This window comes from Euprymna scolopes, chromosome 16, assembly GCF_053919585.1.
Source record: "Euprymna scolopes isolate OS-2025 chromosome 16, ASM5391958v1, whole genome shotgun sequence".
Taxonomy (NCBI): domain Eukaryota; kingdom Metazoa; phylum Mollusca; class Cephalopoda; order Sepiida; family Sepiolidae; genus Euprymna; species Euprymna scolopes.
The window spans coordinates 148,216,699-148,237,995 of NC_136497.1; the positions used below are offsets into that span (position 1 = coordinate 148,216,699).

Genomic DNA, 21,297 nt, shown 5'->3' on the forward strand with positions numbered 1-21,297 from the left:
CTGATGAGGAGACTTTGTTTAAAAAAATTTATATATATAAATAATTATCCATGGCTTAATGTCTATCGCAATAAAAACATCGTTTCCGCAACGATTGTACAAATTATTGACTCTGTTGTTGTTCCTTCCTATGAAACAGATTTTTAATTTTTAATTCTAATTTGAATTTTAAATTATCAATCACATTACTAAATATTACAGTAGCTCTAGGATATTTGCCTATCGAGCTTATTATATATCTGAATTACAATTAAAATTTCATATATATATATATATATATATATGTTAAAATCTATGCATATATATATATGTATATGTATTAATTTGAATTTTAAATTATCAATCACATTACTAAACATTAAAGTAGCTCTAAGATATTTGCCTATCGAGCTTATTATATATTTGAATTACAACGAGCACTGTTCTTTTCTTGTATTTTTAATTAAATTAGTAATTTTACTATCACATTAAAATACACTCTGCTCTTTAGACTACTGTTCTAACTCCCTTTAAATATATATATATATATATATATATATATATATATATATATATATATATATATATACTAGAAGGGGTGCCCGGCGTTGCTCGGGTGTTTGGAGGTGTATGCTGTGCAAAAAAAAGCAAAAAAACAAAAAAAAAATGGTTAATTTTTTAAAACTTTGACCCCTATTATGACCCCTTAAAATTTATAGTTTCTGGCTCAAATCACTTTATTAAGTTAGATCCAGGTTCAAGGAACCTATATCTAAAATTTCAAGTGTCTAAACCCAAAATTGTCGGAGGAGTTTGGTAGAGTTCTTAAAGGTCAAATCGTTGAAATTTGACCCCTTAACAGCCAAATTTCTGGCTGACACCCGTCCCATCGATTTTCCCAAATCTCAGTACCCGGTATTTCAAATTTCGAGTCTATAGACTAAAAATTGACAGAGTTATTGCGTAGGGAAATGTACACAGACAGACAGACAGACACGTTCACTTTTATAGATATATAGATAGATATATATACACGCTACCGCCATCTCAGCTTGTATATATAGGGTGTCCAAAAAGTCACTGAATTTCGTAAAACAATTTCACAATATACGTATACTTTCAATGCTATGTTTATCCATAGTATATTTCCTTAGATATTATCTGTAAAATATCTGAAATAGTAAAAAAAATAATCTTTAATGGTAAAATTACAAGACTTTTCAACCCTTCAACTTTTCGGACACGCTGTATAAAAGGCATTTTAGTCTTCATGTGTGCAAGGACGATCTTTATTGACTTCAAAACATTTAAGACGTTGTTTTTTTTTTAATTTTACACAAATGTACGGTCTGGATGTCAAAGACGTATCCCTGACCTGTACAAATAACGTCTACTCAATCTGTGTCATATAATGTTCCTTGTCAATTTCGGAAAATATACCTGAGCAGCCCCGTCTCCCTGTAGGAGATCATCAAGCGGCTATCCCTATTTTAAGAAATAAAATAAAGTCAGGACAATTGTGTTTTTATTCTTTTATTTGTTAAATAATCATTGAAAAAAACGTGTCGATAAAAACAACTGAAAATATTAATAAACAATTGAAATTTTATCATTTAATTACAACAAATATATCGAAGCATTCAAATATAAAGTTTTAAAATTCATTTTCAATAAAATATTTTCAGAATTTCAATTATCCTTTCTCCATCTTTTTCAAAACAAAAAAATACTTTATTTTGGAAAACAAACAAAAGTGGAGGTTTTTTTGATTGATTTATATTGACAGGGAGCAGACATTCTTGTGGACAACAAGAAAACACACCGTCGTAAGTACAATAAAATTGTCCAAACTCAGTCAAACTAAAATCAAAAAAAATATTTTCTTTTTTAAATGAATGAATTTTTTCGCCTTCCAAATTAAAGCATATCATTTCAGAACGATCCCAACTTGAACCCCAAAATTCCCCACTCGAGAAATCAACACGGATTCGTGGACAATATTTTGACTCACCCATTCCTTCATTTGTGGTGGCTTTAATTTCTATGCCTTCTTTAGTAAAGTGATGAATTGCGAAATCAAGATCACAAGTAAAAATTGTTTCTTTTTTTACACACACGGAATAAAATTCGCTTGTTGTTGGAACGATTTTTTGTATTTGTAAAAATGGATCATTTTCAATTCTTTTCAAAAAAATTAGTTTATTTTCTCCACTTCCACAAACAACAAATTCTTCACATGAAATTGAACACATGTCAACAGGTTTAAAATTTTGATTTTCTTTATCAGACAAAAGAAATTCACTCACAAATTGTCCGATTTCACTCATTTCAATTATTGATTTATTTTCATTATCACACAAAAAAATGTGAGCATCTTTTTCATTGATTAAAATAGTTCTGATATCTCGTGATTCTGGTCCAGGTAGAATCCATTGATTTTCTTTTACAAGTTTTTTTACAGAAATTGTTTTCCGAACACAAGACACTGATGGGATTTGTCGGTTGACCAATGGTTCCATTGCTTGATGCCACCAGTCAGGCAATGTGAAACAGAATTCACGTTTCTCAATCGGTCGCATCCATTTATGGTATCGTGATGGAAGTCTTGATGTCAATAGTTTTAATCCATAAAAGATCTCCCGGTCTTGGTGATCTTCACGAAACACGTGCTGTACATTCTGCAACCAGATTTCGATTTCTTTGAGAATTCTTGTATTTTTGTCAGTAATGTTGCTCCATATTTTAATTTCTTTTGCCGTTTCTTGTCTTATCTTTTCGCACAGATCCAAAGCATCAGACTTGGCATTTTCTATGATCTGTTCATATTTTATCCAAACATTCGCGCATTTAGATTCGCATTCACGATTTAATTTATCCATATATTTGAAACTATTTTCATTTGAAAACTGCAAAAATTCATTAAATTCATCCATTTCTTTCACCAGATTCGGGACTTGAGTTTTCCTTTTTAAAGCCTCATCTTTCAGTAATAATGGAGGCACGTTCATACATTTGCTGCTGCCGGGGTCAGTCGAGTGAGACTCGTAACATGCGTTGCAAAAACACATGTTACATTTGTTACAATACAATTCTACAGCTTTTCCATGCAACGGACATTCATTTCCCATGATCATTTCAATGGCATCCACTCTTCTCATTTCGTCCAAATTTTTTAAAATGTGTTCTTCTATAAATCGATTATGGAGTCGCTTACAATTAATGCAAAACGATTTCTCACATTGGATGCACCAAAAGTTTGCCATAGATGATTTGCCTTCTTCTAGACAGGAGTTACATTTCAATTTGGACAGCAATAATCGTCGTTTAAATTCATTGGCCAAAATAGGTGAAAGGGTCAAACTTTCGTCATTTTGAAATCTGTCACCACATTGCGGACATTTGCCTTCTGTCCCTCCATCTTCTAATGTGTTGCGGAAACATGATTCACACAAACTATGAAGACATGGTAAAGTCTTGGAAGTTTCGTTTAATTGCGATTCACATACAACACACTGGAAAAGTGTTCCATACTCTACAGACGCCATCGATGAAGAATAAAAATGCAAATCAAACTGAAAAAAAAAATACTCAAAAAATTATAATTTAACATATATACAAATTCATTGTCTAGGTTACAATATATATAAACATATATATATATATAAACATATATATATATATATATATGTATATATATGCATATATATGCATATATATACGTATATAATGGGACAACATATACAGAAATCATGAAAAGAGACTACATACATAATATAGAATATATAATACTGTATATTATATAACTATTATAATATATGTGATTACTTGTATATAATATACATAATATCTAAAATATTTATAGAATATGCATAATAATTTGTATATAATACATAAAAATATAATACGTAAAATATAATATGTATAATATCAATATAATACGATGTACACATACGTTAATATAATATTAATTATCTCCATATATTACATTTAGATTGCAGAAATTCCACTCTGCACCAAAGTAGCGTAGGTTTGCAGCAAATGTATTATGTCTAGAATATTAATCATTATCTTATGTAAATTTAGGACAGTATTTTAATACACAGTCGTTCTTATAAAATGCTACATTTCATCCTAGAAACAACATCATTTCTATTGCACCATCTTTAGAAGAAGTAGTTCCTTTTTTTTCCTCTAAATATCAAGTCCTTCTACCGACACCAGTCAACACCGGGAGGAAATACACATCTTTTAGAGATGTGGGGTTACGTCCTTCGTAACTGGATCATAAACAAAAAAAAATTAATAACACAAATACTATAACCGCCTCCCGGAAATTACCGAAACATTTCAAAGTGAACTATAATGTTTGACTCTAACCTTTAATCCTAACCAGAAATTGAGAGTTTAAATACTTCCTAATCCTCTTTACGTGTAATTTTGGAACCTATAAACTGTACATTTCCGACTATTATCACAATCTGTGTGTGTGTGTGTGTGCGTGTGTGTGTACGTTTCTGTTTAACCAGACTGAGCCACAGCAAGGCGTGTGCGGTACAGCTAGTATATATAATGTAATATATACGCTATATTATTCATAACATTATAAAACATGATAGGATGCAATATATATAAAATCATATATCATGGAAATATTATATATATATATATACATATATATACTAGCTGTACCCGGCCACGCGTTGCTGTGGCTCAGTTTGTTAAAATGGAACACATGTGAAAGTAGAGAAAAGTTTGATTCTTTTTTTTAAGAGAATGTACAAATTATTTTTTTTAACAGATGCTAAGAAAATAAACAGAAAAATACTTCCATCATTAATTATGCAAAAAAATAAATAAAATGTTGATTTAGTGTTTCAATATGCTTATAAATTACGATAAAACTTGCTGAGTATGCACTGTTTTACGGTTGTTGTAAAAATGGAACGGAAACTTAAATTTCGCTTCATTTTAATCTTTCTTAATTTTTTAATTGTGCCCCCCAAACGAATATAATCAAAACAGTAACATTCAACAATTGTACTTTATGTATATAAAACACAAAATATTTATTAAAAAAAAATTAAAAAAAAAAAAGTTAATAGGGAAAGGGAAATAATTCCATTTTTAAACGAAAAAGTCAGTTTACCTAACTTAATGTATTAATGCTATTTTTTTTAAGCAAGAAAAAAAAAGGTAAATATCCAGATACGCTACTACAGAACTTCGACCACTGTAATTTGTTTTTTTATAGGTAATTGAGGTCGCTGACAACGAATCTGATAGTCAAACTTGGGGCAAATTTACCGTTTGCATGGTATTTACCCCTGAACCCACGAACTTCTTTCCACCATTTTGCAGCTTCCGTTTATGCTACGCGCATGCACGCTGTAGCATAAACGACGGCTTCACCAAGCAAACTACGTTGGGGGGAGGGGATTTTTTTTTCCAGGACATAGAATTTTCTAATTTTCAAAAATACATTATAGTGCTTTTTGGGTGGAAAATTTAAAATTAGCTGAAAAAGAAATAAAATAAGAAAAGGAAAGCACACCAAGTTGGAAATTTATCTTTTTTTTTTTTTACCTGGAACATCGAATTTTCAAATTTTCCGTAAGTAATGCACCGACATTTACCAATTAGAACACCATTTAACATTTTCCGAAGATTTTACTTTGTACATTGGGGGGGGGGTGTAATTATGGGGCGCGCGCGCCCCAACATCAGATTCCCCCCCCCCCAAACAAATTAGAGTGGTCGGTGGGGTTTGTATTACTGTACACATAGATTCGAAAAAGTTGTCAAAAAACAAATATATAACAAATAAATGTTATCAAAGGCAAGATAAGTTACTTTTCTACCAAACTGGATATATTTTTCGTGTTTTTATTCAATGTAACATATTGGGTTTGTATTACTGTACACATAGATTCGAAAACGTTGTCAAAAAACAAATATATAACAAATAAATGTTATCAAAAGCAAGATAAGTTACTTTTCTACCAAACTGGATATATTTTTCGTGTTTTTATTCAATGTAACATGTTTATTCAGCCCGAAAAACAGTGTTTACCGATGTATTGGAAAATTCAAGATGGCGTCTGATTCTCTCTTTTACACGGTAAGTTTGGGAAAAGGTGTTATAAATAAAAACACAGATAAAATACTGTTAAAAACTCGCTCAATATATGTTACCGTGACATAGGTTGACATATATTCGGCGGGTTTTTAATAGTATTTTGTATAGTTTTTTTATTTATAACACCTTTTCCCAAACTTACCGTGTTAAAGAGAGAATCAGACGCCATCTTGAATTTTCCAAGTCATCGGTAAACACTGTATGTTTTTCGAGCTGAATGTTGGGTTTGTATTACTGTACACATAGATTCGAAGAAGTTGTCAAAAAACAAATATATAACAAATAAATGTTATCAAAGGCAAGATAAGTTACTTTTCTACCTAACTGGATATATTTTTCGTGTTTTTATTCAATGTAACATTTTTATTCAGCTCGAAAACCATACAGTGTTTACCGATGTATTGGAACATTCAAGATGGAGTTTGATTCTTTCTTTAACACGGTAAGTTTGGGAAAAGATGTTATAAATAATAAACCGGATAAAATACTGTTAAAAACTCGCTCAATACATGTTACTGTGACATAGGTTGACATATATTCGGCAGATTTTTAATAGTATTTTGTATAGTTTTTTATTTATAACACCTTTTTCCAAACTTACGGTGTTAAAGAGAGTGTGAGACGCCATCTTGAATTTTCGAATACATCGGTACACACTGTATGTTTTTCGAGCTGTATAAATATGTTACATTGAATAAAAACACAAAAAATATATCCAGTTTGGCAGAAAAGTAACTTATCTTGCCTTTGATAACATTTATTTGTTATATATTTGTTCCCCCCCCAAAAAAAAACAAATTAGAGTGGCCGGTGTTCTGTAGAAGCGTATCTGGATATTTACCAAAAAATAATATATATTTAGGTTTGGCTATAAATTCCTAAACTCATTTCACCTTAAATAATTTAGGTGACTGAAATAGGAATCTAATTGAATCTTTAATTTCCTGAATAGTATCCGATAATTAATTTTTCTTCGAGTTATATCGAATACATTAATACGGACTTTAGGGCGTTTTTCGTAATGTTACTGTAAAAATTATTTTTTATTGTTACAAATTACGATGCTTTAAAAAAAGCAAAAATAAATTCTTGCGTTTTTTATTTACTACTGAAAACCATAACTTTAGTAAAGGTATTTTTTGTTTAAACAAAATAAAACATTTTTACTAAGAGTTAAGTAAAAATAATTAGTTCATTATATTCTGCGATCATTATTTGAAAAATACTGCAATTTTCATTAAAATTCGTTAATTTCCTGATTTTTGGTGAATTTTTAAGTAAAGGGAGGAGTCAAAATGTGTATACACTTTGAGCGTCGTCATTCATTTTGAGACCACGTGTGGTTAATTTAAATATCCAGTTTGGCAGAAAAGTAACTTATCTTGCCTTTGATAACATTTATTTGTTATATATTTGTTTTTTGACAACTTTTTCGAATCTATGTGTACAGTAATACAAACCCAAACTTCGGAGGTTGGAATCCCCCCCCCCACCTAAAATGTACATGGAAAAATCGATTTTATAGCGAGATTTAAGAATGGTTAGTCGAAAAAAAGGTGAAAAACAAAACAAATAATCAATAAATAATTGTTACCAAAGGAAATAAATGCTACTTTTTTTTACTTACATTGAATATTTTCAAGCGCTTTTGTGGGTGCCAAATACCTCCAGATTTTCTAGAATTTCCCGCTAGATTGTAACCGAAATCTCCAGATATAGCAGGAAAACCGCTAAATTGTAACACTGGTCACGTGACAGGAAGTGGTAATAAATAATTGTACCTAAATAAAAAAAATGACCTCTCGGTAAAAAGAAATCCACCTATTTATCATAGAAAAATTAAGTAGAATGTTATAATTAAAAAGAAATATATAAAAACACACATTGATATAGTAAACATATTATACCAAAACGTGGAAGCCATCCGTCCAGTGGTTTTTTAGACAATTAATTCCGAACGAACCAATATTTACATTTTTATATATATATATATATATATATATATATATATATATATATATATATATATATATATATATATATATATAGAGAGAGAGAGAGAGAGAGAGAGAGAGAGAGAGAGAGCAAATGAGGGTGAAACTCGAGTTTTGGAGTTTTGGAGTCTGTACATTTTTCACTGCAATGACTCTGGACCTTGGACATGGGTCTAACTTAATAACTTGATTTGAGCCCAAAATAATAAATGTTAAGTGGTCATAATAGGGGTCAAAGTGTGAGCTCTGCGGTGTCTAGCAAATTACTCTGGTCTAAACATTTGAAATTTGACATAAAGGGTATTCAGAGATAGGGCGGTTTATGTTGAAAATGTTTAGTTACCAATATATAAATGCATGTATGTATGTATGTATGTATGTGTTTGGGTATGTGGGTAATCTGCTACCTCAGGGAGATGAACGCCTCTGCCTTGCATTATTTCAGGTCACCCTTGGGCAAGGTGTAGTACCTGTTAGCCTCCCTCTCAAGTTCTGGAGGGTTACTATATTGTGAGAACTAGGGATATATAAATACATATGCATGTTTGCTTGCTTATGTGTATGTGTGTGTATATGTCCAGCTGCCGGAGAGGTTAAAACTCTGTGATAATAAAACATGCCCACTATGCCACTGCTCAGTCATCTCACTATTTCAGTTTGTCACTGTGCAACCAGTGGTAGGGTGCGAGAGGGTACAATATGTGTAGCACAAGCATGTTGTGTCGCGATCTTAATGTGCAGATATCTTTCGCCGAGAAAAAAAAAAAAGAAAGTAAAAGTCCTATGGCGATAGGTGAGTGGCGACATGCACAGGCTTAGCGGGCTGGAAGTGCATAGCTGCAAATCTGCACATAGGCGGCCAGTAAATTATCTAACATTGTCGACTAAATCGCTTACAGGGTGGAAGCAACTTCGGCGGATGATCTGGCGGCTGAACAGCCTTTTCTAGGGATACACTGCTCACCCTTGAATTTGGGAAGGGTCTAGAAAAAGTGACCTACCCTTTTATTAGCTGGTCGGCTTCCTGCAGTTGGCGGCTGCTCTATATTTGCAGGAGAAACAAGATAAAGTTGGAGAAAAATAATAAACAAGGAAAATCAAAATTTTATCAGGAGAGGAATAACCTGACTGTTTCTATGTGGAATGTGAGAACTTTGCTAGATGTCCTGGATAGTGAAGGACCTGAGCGTAAGACAGCTATTGTTGCAAAAAAGTTTGCTAGGTACAGCATAGATATTGCAGCATTGTCTGAAACACGATTGAATGGTGAGGATCAATTGGTGGAAGTGGGCTCGGGATACACCTTTGGAAAGGAAAGCCATCGAGGCTGAGACGAGAGGGTGAAATTGGCTTTGCAGGTCGTTCTGATTTAGTGAAGAAGATTGAACAGCCAATCTGTGTAAGTGACAGAATTATGATGATGTGCTTCCCTCTTGCACACAGTAGGTATATGACAATTTTATCTGTGTATGCCCCTACCATGGGTCATGATGAAGACACCATCACAGCGTTTCACCGAGATCTCAGTCGTACCATTTCCTCTATTCCTTTATCTGAGAAGATCTTACTCATGGGTGGTCTAAATGCAAGTGTTGGCAAGGATCATCACACCTGGGACTCACTAGGCCGGTTTGGTGTAGGTAGGGTCAACAGTAATGGTCTGCATCTTCTCCATCTATGCACTCAGTTTGACCTTGCTATCTGTAACACTTTCTTCAGCCACAAAGACGTCCATAGGTTTACCTGGACCCATCCTCGTGAAAAGCTTTGATCCGTAGTCAATTCTGCTGATTTTAATGGGTCGTGGGCGTATTTTAAAAATAGAATCTATGAAATAAGTGTAGATGTTCTTGGCTTCCGCAAATCTAAACATCAGGATTGGTTTGATGATAATGATTCTGAAATTACTCAACTCTTAAGTGCTAAAAATGAGTTGCACCATAAGATGTTGTCTGCCTCTCATGGAGGCCGAGAGTCCCTCCGACAGTCACTTAAAGCAAACAAGGGTATTCTCCAAAAGCGACTCCTTCAAATGAAGAATCAGTGGTGGGCTAAACTCGCCAACCAAATCCAAATGGCTTTTGATTGTAAAGACCTGAAACGCATGTACCATTTGCTTAAAAAAAGATTTTGGTCCTCAAATACTATCTACATCTCCCCTACTCTCAAGTGATGGAATTGCCCTTATAAAGGATCCTAACAAGATTCTCCTTTGTTGGACCGAGCATTATTCTGATCTCTTTGACAACCCCTCTAATATTGATGAGGACGTCATCAATTAATTTTTATCACAACAGAAGCTTATCCATGAAATGTCTGTGTTCCCATCTGAGAATGAAATTAGAGATGCAATCAAGGAAGTTAACATTGGGAGGGCTCCAGGGCTTGATGGTATTCCTGTGGAAGTCCTCTTACATGGGGGTGATAAAATTGTTGATGAAATTCTTCATCTTATCACTGATGTCTAGAGGGGTGTTCCCGTCCATCAGGATTGGGTTGATGCAATTCTTATATCACTGTACAAGGGAAAGGGGCCCAGGACCGACTGTGGAAGTTATCGTGGGATACGTTTGTTGGAAGCAGTTGGCAACGTATTTTGATATGGTGAACAGAAGTGCTCTATGGATAATTCTGGGGAAGTTGGGATGCCCACCTCAATTTCTACGATTACTCAGGGAGCTCCACACTAATATGAAGGCTCGACTGAACTTCAACGGATGCCTGTCGGAACCCACATTGGTTGACAATGGTGTGAAACAGGGTGATATCCTAGCACCTACACTTTTTTCAATTTATTTTGCAACTTTGTTATCGTATGCCTTTAGGGAATATTCTCTAGGTGTTTGTTTGTGTTTCAGGACCACAGGTAGAGTCTTTGATCTTCGTCGTTTTCATGCTTCTACAAGGACCTTTCAGCACCTGGTTCGTGAATTGCTTTATGCGGATGACGCTGATCTTGTGGCTCATGGTGAGAGGGATATGCAGGGATCTGTTTTCGGGGGCCTGTGCATCTTTTGGGCCTAGTATTAGTCTTAAGAAGACTAAAGTCATATTCACACCTCCACCCGGTGGAACCAAAATATTTTTGTCAACAACCAGAGACTTACCGTGATTGACACATTTGTGTATTTGTGTAGTACTCTCGCCAGAGATGGAACCCTGGATGCTGAGGTCAACTATAGGATACAGCGTGCCACTAAGGCTTTTGGTGGCTTAGAGAAGCGAGTATGGTCTGACAGGGGTATAACTATTCATACAAAGATCAGTGTCTATCAATCTTGTATTTTACCATCCCTGCTTTACATTTCTGAGGCCTGGACAACTTATGGTAGACACATGAAAGTCATGGAGAGAGTGCACCAGAAATTACTGAGACACATTCTGGGCATCAAGTGGACCACTTTTATATCTGATGTGGATGTTCTTATGCGGGCTGATATACCTTGTATCGAGAAGTTGATTATACGCAACCAGATGAGGTGGGCTGGACATCTGACAAGGATGGACGACGATAAAATGCCAAAGCGCCTGTTCTATGGTGAAATTACACAAGGAAAGCGTCCACAACATAAACCGAGGAAACGCTTTAAGGATAATATCAAAGATAATCTTAAAGCTCTTGGTAGTGACGTGTTCAGTTGGGAAAGTGCTTCCAATGATCGTAAAAAGTGGCGCTCCTTAGTCTATCATGGCTGTGTGATAGTTTTGAGAAGAAAAAATATGAGCATGCAAAAATGAAGCATGATATCAGGAAAAAAATCTGTCAGATATATCAGGTCTGTCGGAGGATTTCATGCAGAACCACACCTGTGATTTATGTGGTAAAATGATTTTATCCAGGGCTGGCCTAGCTAGCCACAAGCGTTCACATGGAGATCAATCTTTCTTTGATGGGGGAAACTTTGCAGGGCACAGATGTTCTGTTTACTCTCTGGTCTGTAAATCGAGTGGAGACCTGAAGCGTCATATGGCTACCTGGTGCTATCGCGGTAGTTATTCCCAGTGGGAATTATCGATATTGGATGAAATAACACAGAGGTGGAGAGAGAGCGAAGAAAAGTGTCCGATCCGCTTGGCGTATCTCTCGATAAGAAAGAGTTTTTTTCCTTCAAACTGGAAGCTGTCTGATTTTCTAAGGGGAGAGAAAGGATCAATGCACTGCACCCCTGATTGGTCAGTATGTGGCCAAATACACAGGGGAGAGGCATTGACTTGCGAAAGAAAAAAGTTCCATTTGTTTCTGCTACACCTGTACCTCTACAAAGCCACCATTCGCCCATGCATAAAGTATTGTTGCCACATCTGGGCTGGTGCATCTACCACTTGTCTCTCCCTATTAGATAAAGTCCAAAAAAGAGTTGTCAATCAAATCCGTCCCACTTTATCAACTAAGCTCCAGCCCCTGTCTCATCACCGCAATGTTGCATCACTGTGCCTGTTTTACAAATATTTTAATGGAATGTGTTCTGATGAACCCGTTTCACTTGTATCCCCATATACGTATATATCTCTGACAAACCCGCTTAGCAACAAAATCTCACTCCTTCACTGTTGATGTCCTTCAGTGCCAGAGAGCATGTGAGTAAAAATGAATAAATAAATAAATAAATGTAATGTAAATAAACATATTGTTAATCTTTTCTAGGCATGGTCCTAAATAGTAGGCTGTTATGTCCAAGTGGCGATATTCGCCCATGCATAGAGTATTGTTGCCACATCTGAACTGGTGCATCTACCACGTTTCTCCCTCTTCGATAGGCCCCCCCCCCAAAGAGTCTTTGTCAACGAATCTTCAACTCCTATCCCATCGCTGTAATGTGCCTTTTTACAAGTATTTTAATGGAATCTGATGAACTTGTTGCACTTGTGCCCCTTGATGTACATATTTTCGACAAACCCACTTAGCAACAAAATCACACCCCTTCACTGTTGAGGTCCCTAAATACCAAAAAGCTTTCTACTCTAATAGTTTCTTCCTTTGAACAGCTAGATTTAGAATCTCCTTCCTGCTTACCTGCTTTCCTCACTTTATTTATATGCAAATGTAATGTAAATAAACATCTTGTTAATCTTTTCTAAGCATGGTCCTAAATTGCTGTTATGTTCAAGTGGCGATATGCCTTATTAGGGGTGAATATGAGTAAAAAAAAAAAATTAATAAAAAAGATTTATTCCACTTATTTGATTTGCTTAAAACTCAACAAGAAAAAGACCTGCCATATAGTAGATTACACTGTCCCAACGTGAATATAAAAGCAGCAGAAAACGAAGCAAATTCAAAGAGCTTAATGGTATATGGAACAGAAAACAAACTATAGTCATGCCAATAATATGAATAGCATTTTCAACAGTTTTTTTTACATAGGCATCACCACATTATCAAGGCCAAGAGGCCACTCAAGGATAAGGGTTAAAGAGTGTACAGTAGAAATTGGACAATATAGTAATCATTAGTAATGAAAATTTGGTAAATTTGATAACATATGGAACGGCTCATCAAGAACTTATTTACGTTAGACTTGAACACAATCATATTGTAGTCAGCCGGAAAGCAGGAAAACGGAAGACAATTCCACAGGCGTGCAGTTCTAAGAAAGAAGCTTTGTTCATGGAATCTACGTTTAGGTTTAGGCACAGATAAAGAGTGGGGGGAATTATTGATAGTGTTTACAGCTAGACGAGTGTTTCTTGTGAAAGTTTGGCGAGGGGGGACCATAGATTGAAGCTCAGTCGAACACTTTCTATGAAAATAACGATACATCAGAGACAAACTCGCAACATCTCTTCTGTGAGATAGAGGTTGCAAGGAGGAGAAAAGGACATCTCCTACGAGGCTACGAAGTCTATTTTGAACTATATCAAGGCAGGACAAGTCCTTTCTAGCAGCTCCTGCCCAGATGTGGCAACAGTATTCCATCCTTGGACGTATCTGGCTCTTATATAGATAGAGAATAGCATCAGCAGTGAGATATCTACCGGATCGATAGAAAGATCCCACCATTTTTCCAGCGGCCTTGGCAACAGATTTGATGTACGTGTTCCATTTAAGATCAGGAGTAATGGTCAAGCCCAGAAAACTTGAGGCCTCCTGAAGACGAGAGCCATTCATTTTAATTGATGCCAGATGTGGATCAGAATGTTGATGATGTAAAAAGAGAAGCTTGGTTTTAGATGCATTAAAAGTAACCAGCTACTCCTTTCCCCATTGTACTACGTGCTCAAGATCAGAGGAGAGCGAATTGGAGAGAACTTGGTCGTTTACTATCTTAGATGTGCTACCATAAATGGTAGTGTCGTCAGCATAAATGTCTACAAATGATGTAAGGATGTGATTTGGAAGATCATTAATGTAGATCAGGAAAAGAGTTGGGCCCAGGATGGACCCCTGAGGGACACCCGCATTAATACTGTGAGTTTCAAAAACTATGAAACCCCCCCCAAAACTAGAAGAAATTCTGATCAAAGGAAAGACTGACACCATACACTAATGAAAACAACTGAATTCTTCAGGATAATCGTTGAGTCTAACTCACATAACCAGGTGATGCTGACCAATCACAGGTAAGTTGAAAAAGAATAAAACAGAAAGAACATCACACGAACCCAAGGAAAACAAGACGGATAGAAATCCCATAATAGATTAATTAGATTTATTTGTCGTTTAATTACTCCATTATACAGCAGTCAAATTGTATTAATCATGTCGCAAAATTATTCAAGTATAAACAGCTTAGACAGAGTTGTTCCCCTTTTTAATAATTCCTAGAAATAGTAAAAGTTATTCAATTAAGCATTACCACATATCAATTTAATTAAGAAATTACATAGCAGCTAAATATTTTCTCATTTGGTTTTATAGTCAACAACTCAAAAGCTTACAAAATAGTAGACTGTGTCATCCCTGTGTGACATGAAAAAACACACACAGCAATTACAGAAAGCTTAAGAATATATGGAACATATAGCAAACTATAATCATGTCAACAAGTATTCGAAACAATTTCTAAAACAATAGAAAAGACTATAAGCAATTCTAATCAAATAGGATATTGACATGATACAAAAGATGGCACTGATGAAAACAGATGACATCTCCAGGAAAATTGTTGACTGAAAGCTAAGACACATAACTAGCAACAAAATCTCACCCCTTCACTGTTGATGTCCCTAAATTTCAGAAAGCTTTGTATTCTGATAATTTCTTCCCTCGAACAGCTAGATTTTGGAATTCCCTTCCTGCTGCCTGCTTCCGTGGCTGTACTGCTATGCAGAAGTTTAAATGTAACGTAAACAAATATTTTGTTAATCTTTCCTAAACATGGCCCCAAATAGTAGCCGCTTATGTCCAAGTGGCGATATGTTTTTTAAGGGGTGATTGTTGTTGTGGTTGGTTGTTTTTGTTTTACGGCATATCAACCCTTTTCAGGTTATTTAATGATGAATCCAGTGATCTGGAAGAAAAATTTTTTAATAGAATATATTTGTTTTCTTTTTTCAAATCAGTTTCTATTTAATCCATAGTTGGGACCCTAATAGATACTACCACTCCGGATCAGAGTGGACCTGGGAGCAATGGCAATTAAGAGGTGGCTACACACTCCCCAAAGCCCACAAGCTGGGACCTCACCATCGGATATAGTTTAAGGTCATATCCAGAACTCGTGAACATGAGTAATATATATATATATATATATATATATATATATGTACATATTATAATAATAAAAATATATATACATATTATTATTATAATATATATTATATTATTATTATAGTAATATATATGCATATTATAGTAAAAATATATATATATATTATAGTAATATATATATATATATATATGTATAATATATATATATATATTATTATTATTATTATTATTTTTATAGTAAAAAAATAATCATAACAGCCCCTTTAAGAAACTCGTTTCTTATCGTTGAACACTTCAGTTGAATTAAATCGGTGAATTTAGCTCTTATGCATGGATCATCGTATAACGATTTGATCACTGTCTGCCTGACGTAAAGAACATTTAAAATTAAAATGTTTAAATTCAACGTTATTTCACACGGTTAACGGTAGCCGAACGGATACGGTCTTTGCTAATCGAGCCAGGGATGGCTCGTGTTGCCGAGTTCGAATCTGTAGACTGGTGTCAATCGTGACACCCTGCACTGAAGATTCCCGAAAGGATGAAACACTAGTGTCTGTAGGTATTTAATTATTATAGTAAATATATATATATATATATATATATATATATATAATGACCTCGTATCGATTACATGTATACGACAAAGACTCATCGAAAATAACAATATAACCTTTGTTTTAATTGTAAGATAAGTTAAACATAAAAATACTTATTTCTCTTAGAAAAAAAACACTTTCGCTTATTATCTTCTTGTAAATTGAAAAGATTTCACGGAAAATACAGTTTTATAATCTATAAATATGAGAATGCGTGTGTGTATATATGAGGACACCTCTCAACCTATATACTCCACGAATTTTTATCTACATACTTTAAATTTGGTATATAGGGTGTTCAGATATGTGGAAAGCTTTCTAATCCGTTTTCATCGGGGGGACGGGAAAAAGGGCTACGAAAGGTCCAGATTGAAAAATTGGTACTTGCGTATCATCAGACATTTATCTGTTTTTCACTGTTTCACGACTGCGCATGCGCGACTCGTTCACATGTCAGCTTCTTTATGTTATGTCCTTAAATGCCAGAAAGCTTTCTATTCTAATAGTTTCTTCCCTCGAACAGCTAGACTTTGGAATTCCCTCCTTGCTTCCTGCTTCCGTGGATGTACTGATATGCAGAAGTTTAAATGTAACATAAACAAATATCTTGTTAAATCTTTCCTAGACAAAGCCCCAAATAGTAGCCCCTTACGTCCAAGTGGCGATATCATAAACAAATATGGTCGCTACATTATATCACTACTAGTATTTTTGCAATATCCTGAAAATTAGTTGCCAGCCCTAATTTTAAATGCGATATTCGTTTTCAGCACACTTGAAAACTCCTTGAAAACAAGTTTTTAAGGTAGCTTCTGTATTGGTTTAATCATGTAAATTTTATCAAACTAAAAAAAGGAAAACAAAAAAATAAATCGCAGCAATTTTTTTTACTGGTTGTCCGACTCGAACTCAGACCTTACGATGTACATGAAAACCAGATTACTTTTACGGGGGAGGGGGGGGGGAATGACAAAGAAAATATCAGAAAAAGGTGAATGGAAAACAAAAAAAAAACGTAAACGATCCAAACAAGAGACAGGAGTATACTATAAAAATATTCCTATTAAACGCTAAAGATAAAAAAAAAGGAAGGAAGAAAATATCTGTGTATGAACGAATTGCTTGAAATAGCGACACGTACTTGACCTTTGCTGAAGTATTTTAATTTATATATATATATATATATATATATATATATATATATATATATATATATATATATATTGGGTATTAATCGAAATGGTCCATATACAACAATTTAAGTGAAAGTATATATACGCGGTGACTATATATATATATGATGAAAATAATAGTATTCCCACAAAATAGAGAAATAAAAAGGAACAAATCGTATTATGTGTTCATCAACGTTTCGTCTTTATTTCGTCTTATATATATATATATATATATATATATATATATATATATATATATACGGAGGGAGAGAGAGAGAGAGAGTGAGAGAGAGAGAGAGAGAGAGAGAGAGAGAGAAACAAATTCCGAAATTAAATGACTTCTAAAAAATAATTTAAACCACGACGTCCTTATTTTTATTCTTTAGCAGAAGTTTGGAATTGAAACCGATTTGTAACTACCCCACCCCTGACGATCCCCCCCCCAAGTTATTATTTAAAAAAACATTCTTAACACGGAGGGCGTTTTGTAATTATTCTGTACTTTCACCTAGCAATTTAATAAAATAGAAACATATCATAAACTTAAATTTAACCTGAAAATTAGTACGGTAACATAAGTGCATATAAGGACCTAAACAAACTTAGGAATTTCATCTTATATTTTATCCAGATGAAAAAAAAAACAAAAGATTCAAGTAAAGTGAATTCCAAAGGTTATTTTTTACTTTCTTTCCAACTTAACACTCACCTTTAATTGGCGACTTTTATGGATTTTCAAGTATGCTGAAAACGAATATCACATTCAAATTCGGGGCAGTTTTCTAGATATATTGACATTTTATCCGATGTAGGACTTAATAAATGTAAGTGACATTCGCCATTCTTAACATAGGGAGGGGGAGGTGTTTCATAACACGCATGCACACATTAGTACTAGTTCAGTTGGGAAGACACATGGCCACCAGTGAAAACACAATGGATTACATTGTATATAATCTTAATATCTAAAAAACTGCTGATCTGCCTCAAAATTTAAATGTGATATTCGTTTTCAGCATTCCCCAAAACTTTTTAAGTCGTCATTTTAAACGGTGACTATTGAGTTGGAAAGAAAGTAAAAACAAATAGCATTTAAACAATGGTGTATAATATATATATATATATATATATATATATATATATATATATATATATATATATATATATTTAAGTCTGGAACCATTTTACAATAAAATATTATCGTAAAAAAGGGGGTTAATTTCTTTTATTATAATCGTCCTCCTTTCCTTTTGGAAAAATAAAATGAAAGAAAATGTAAAAAAAAACAAACAAACCAAAAACTAAAAAAAAAAGTAAATATATCGACAAAAAACGAAATGACCTCAATTTTGAACCGTATTTTTTTCTTTCCATATTAAAACAAAAGATACAAAAAGATGAATCAATATTGTTTCTATTGTGAAAAAAATATAATTTAAAAAATAATGTAATATTTGGAAATAAGATTTTACTTACAATTTATCTTTTGTAAATGTTTTTTTTAACTTCAAGAAGAAAAACGTTTGAGTTGTTGAATTGCTGGAAAAGTTGCTAAAAGTGAAACAAAGTTAGTGAAAAAAGGTGTGACGTCAGACAATTTTGAAGCAATTTGATTGGTTGATTTATAAATAGTACTGGGGCTTTCCGTGAAATCTTTAACTTATTTGAAACCAATAAGTGGAAAATACATGTTTTCGTTCATTTAAATCAAGTTTTGTTTTTGTTTTTTTAACTTTCACCCCAAACAAGTCACAGTGCCACTTTGATGTAGGGGGCTACTATAAATTGTAGGGACATTATGAAGGGAGATGACCTGCATGTTCACAAACTACATTTGAACTTCTGAATGTCAGTACATTGGGAAAGCAATTCCGGGGAAGAAACTATTGGAGGAGAAGGTTTTCTTACACCTAGGGATCTCTACTGTGTAGGGGTGTGATTTAACTGCTTGTCGGGTTTGACGGAGGTATTTACGTCGAGGGAGTACCAGTGCTTGTAGTTACTCAGAGCATTCGCCATTAAAATACTTGTAGAACAAGCAGAGGGATGAAACATTTCGTAGATGGGACAGAGGCTGATGCTTAGATGACAGTTCAGGGCCTATTAGGTTGGCGACTCTCTTTTGAACCTTATGTAGGAGTGAGAGACTAGTAGCAGATACACCACACAAATATGACAACAATAGCTTAAGCTTAGATGACAGTTCAGGAGCTATCAGGTTGGCGATTCTCTTTTGAATCCTATCCAGGAGGGAGAAATTAGTAGCAGACGCCCCATCCCATATATATATATATATATATATATATATATATATATATATATAAAATATATATGACGATTAAGCTAAACTGAATATTCGCATAAGCCTCACGAATCCTACAGTGGATGAAACGCAGAATATTCAGTGTAGCTTAATCGCCATATATATTTTATAAATTACTAACTAGCTCTACCTACGTATTGAGCACTTTTGAAGTAAATACTTAAAGTTTACGCATAAATCTATACTTTCGTATATTAAATTTGTGTGAGTAAATGAAGTAGTTATATATATATATATATATATATATATATATATATATATATATATATATATATATATATATATATACTAGCATGGGTGCCCGGCGTTGCCCGGGTGTTTGGAGGTGTATGCTGAGCAAAAAAAAAGGGGGTAATTAGCGATACCTCATGGGAAGGTAGAGTTATTTAAGCAACGCGTCGCAACGATTTTCTTTTACGTATTTTTCTTTTATTGTCAGGTTCGAACACAAACCTTACGACGTAGATGAAACTGCACCGTTTTGTCTGAAAGAGATCGGAGGAAAAACAAAAAAAAAAAAAATGTAAATACCGAATTAAAGAGGGAATTCATTTCATAAACTATACTGGTAAATAAACAATTAAATGTTTTATTTCGAAATAAAATGCCGAATTTAAATCACTTCTCCAAAATCATAAAACAGTCAAACTGTTTTTTAATAATTGGCAGAAGTTCCCATCAATTTGAGGATAAACAGCAGCTAAAAAAAAAACAAAACAAAACAAACAAACAAAAAAATAAAAATAAAAACTCCGGATTAGTATCGGTGATATCGTTTCAAATACAGAAACAAACATTTTTTTTTAAATTTTTAATATGCACCGGCTATAAAGTCCGGATCACTTTTACAAATAAAAAAAAAATACACTCGTGAAAAAAAAAAATCGATATTAATTTATTAATAAAAAAATACAATCCTAAAAATGCATGTGATGTTTTGAAATAAGGTTTTACTTACGGGTTGTCGTCTTAAATGGATTATGCCTTTGGTTCAAGATCAAAGTGTAGTATCTGTTCTTCAGATGCTAAAATTCAATTTCTTGTTCTCTGTTAGTGGAAGAGAAATCTTTCACGACTGAGACAAATTTTATTTTTTGTTCCTTTTCTCCACATTAAAAAACGACCCTGGTGTCTAACTCTGTCCCGTGGGGAGGCAATGCAAATAGGTACAAGTTTGACAGGTTGAATTGCTGAAAAAAAAAATACAAGTAAAAACAGGTCAGGTAAACACGTGTGACGTCACATAATTTCGAAGCAATTTGATTGGATGATTTATAAATAGATAATGAAACTGAGTTTTTCTGTGAAATCTTTTTAACTTCCTAGATCATAATAAGCAAAAGATATGTTTTTTTAAAATTCTATTAATTAAAAAGGACTAAAATAATTTTTTAAATGTTTATATATTTTTATCTACTCATATTTATACGATTAAAACTC

At 33.8% G+C, this 21,297-nt stretch overlaps 1 protein-coding gene across 3 annotated transcripts; it reads right to left on the bottom strand.

Annotated features, from left to right (window-relative positions):
- Window positions 1–1,496: 1,496 nt before the first annotated feature.
- LOC145296157 (uncharacterized) lies at window positions 1,497–21,054 on the bottom strand. 3 transcript variants are annotated; one of them, XM_080142362.1, is made up of 4 exons: window positions 20,816–21,053; window positions 19,011–19,085; window positions 7,743–7,896; window positions 1,497–3,551 (listed from the first exon to the last, which is right to left on the bottom strand). In XM_080142362.1, the coding sequence occupies exon 4, from the start codon at window positions 3,522–3,524 to the stop codon at window positions 1,647–1,649; it is 1,878 nt and encodes a 625-aa protein (XP_079998488.1). In that variant the 5' UTR covers window positions 3,525–3,551; window positions 7,743–7,896; window positions 19,011–19,085; window positions 20,816–21,053; the 3' UTR covers window positions 1,497–1,646. The 3 variants fall into 3 exon arrangements, with proteins under 3 accessions (XP_079998488.1, XP_079998490.1, XP_079998489.1); XM_080142364.1 differs by lacking the exon at window positions 7,743–7,896 and having other exon boundaries at window positions 20,816–21,054; XM_080142363.1 differs by lacking the exon at window positions 19,011–19,085.
- Window positions 21,055–21,297: the final 243 nt, after the last annotated feature.

Excerpts from the sequence above, each read along its gene's own strand:
- LOC145296157 (XM_080142364.1), bottom strand. The coding sequence starts at position 3,524 with ATGGCGTCTGTAGAGTATGGAACACTTTTCCAGTGTGTTGTATGTGAA.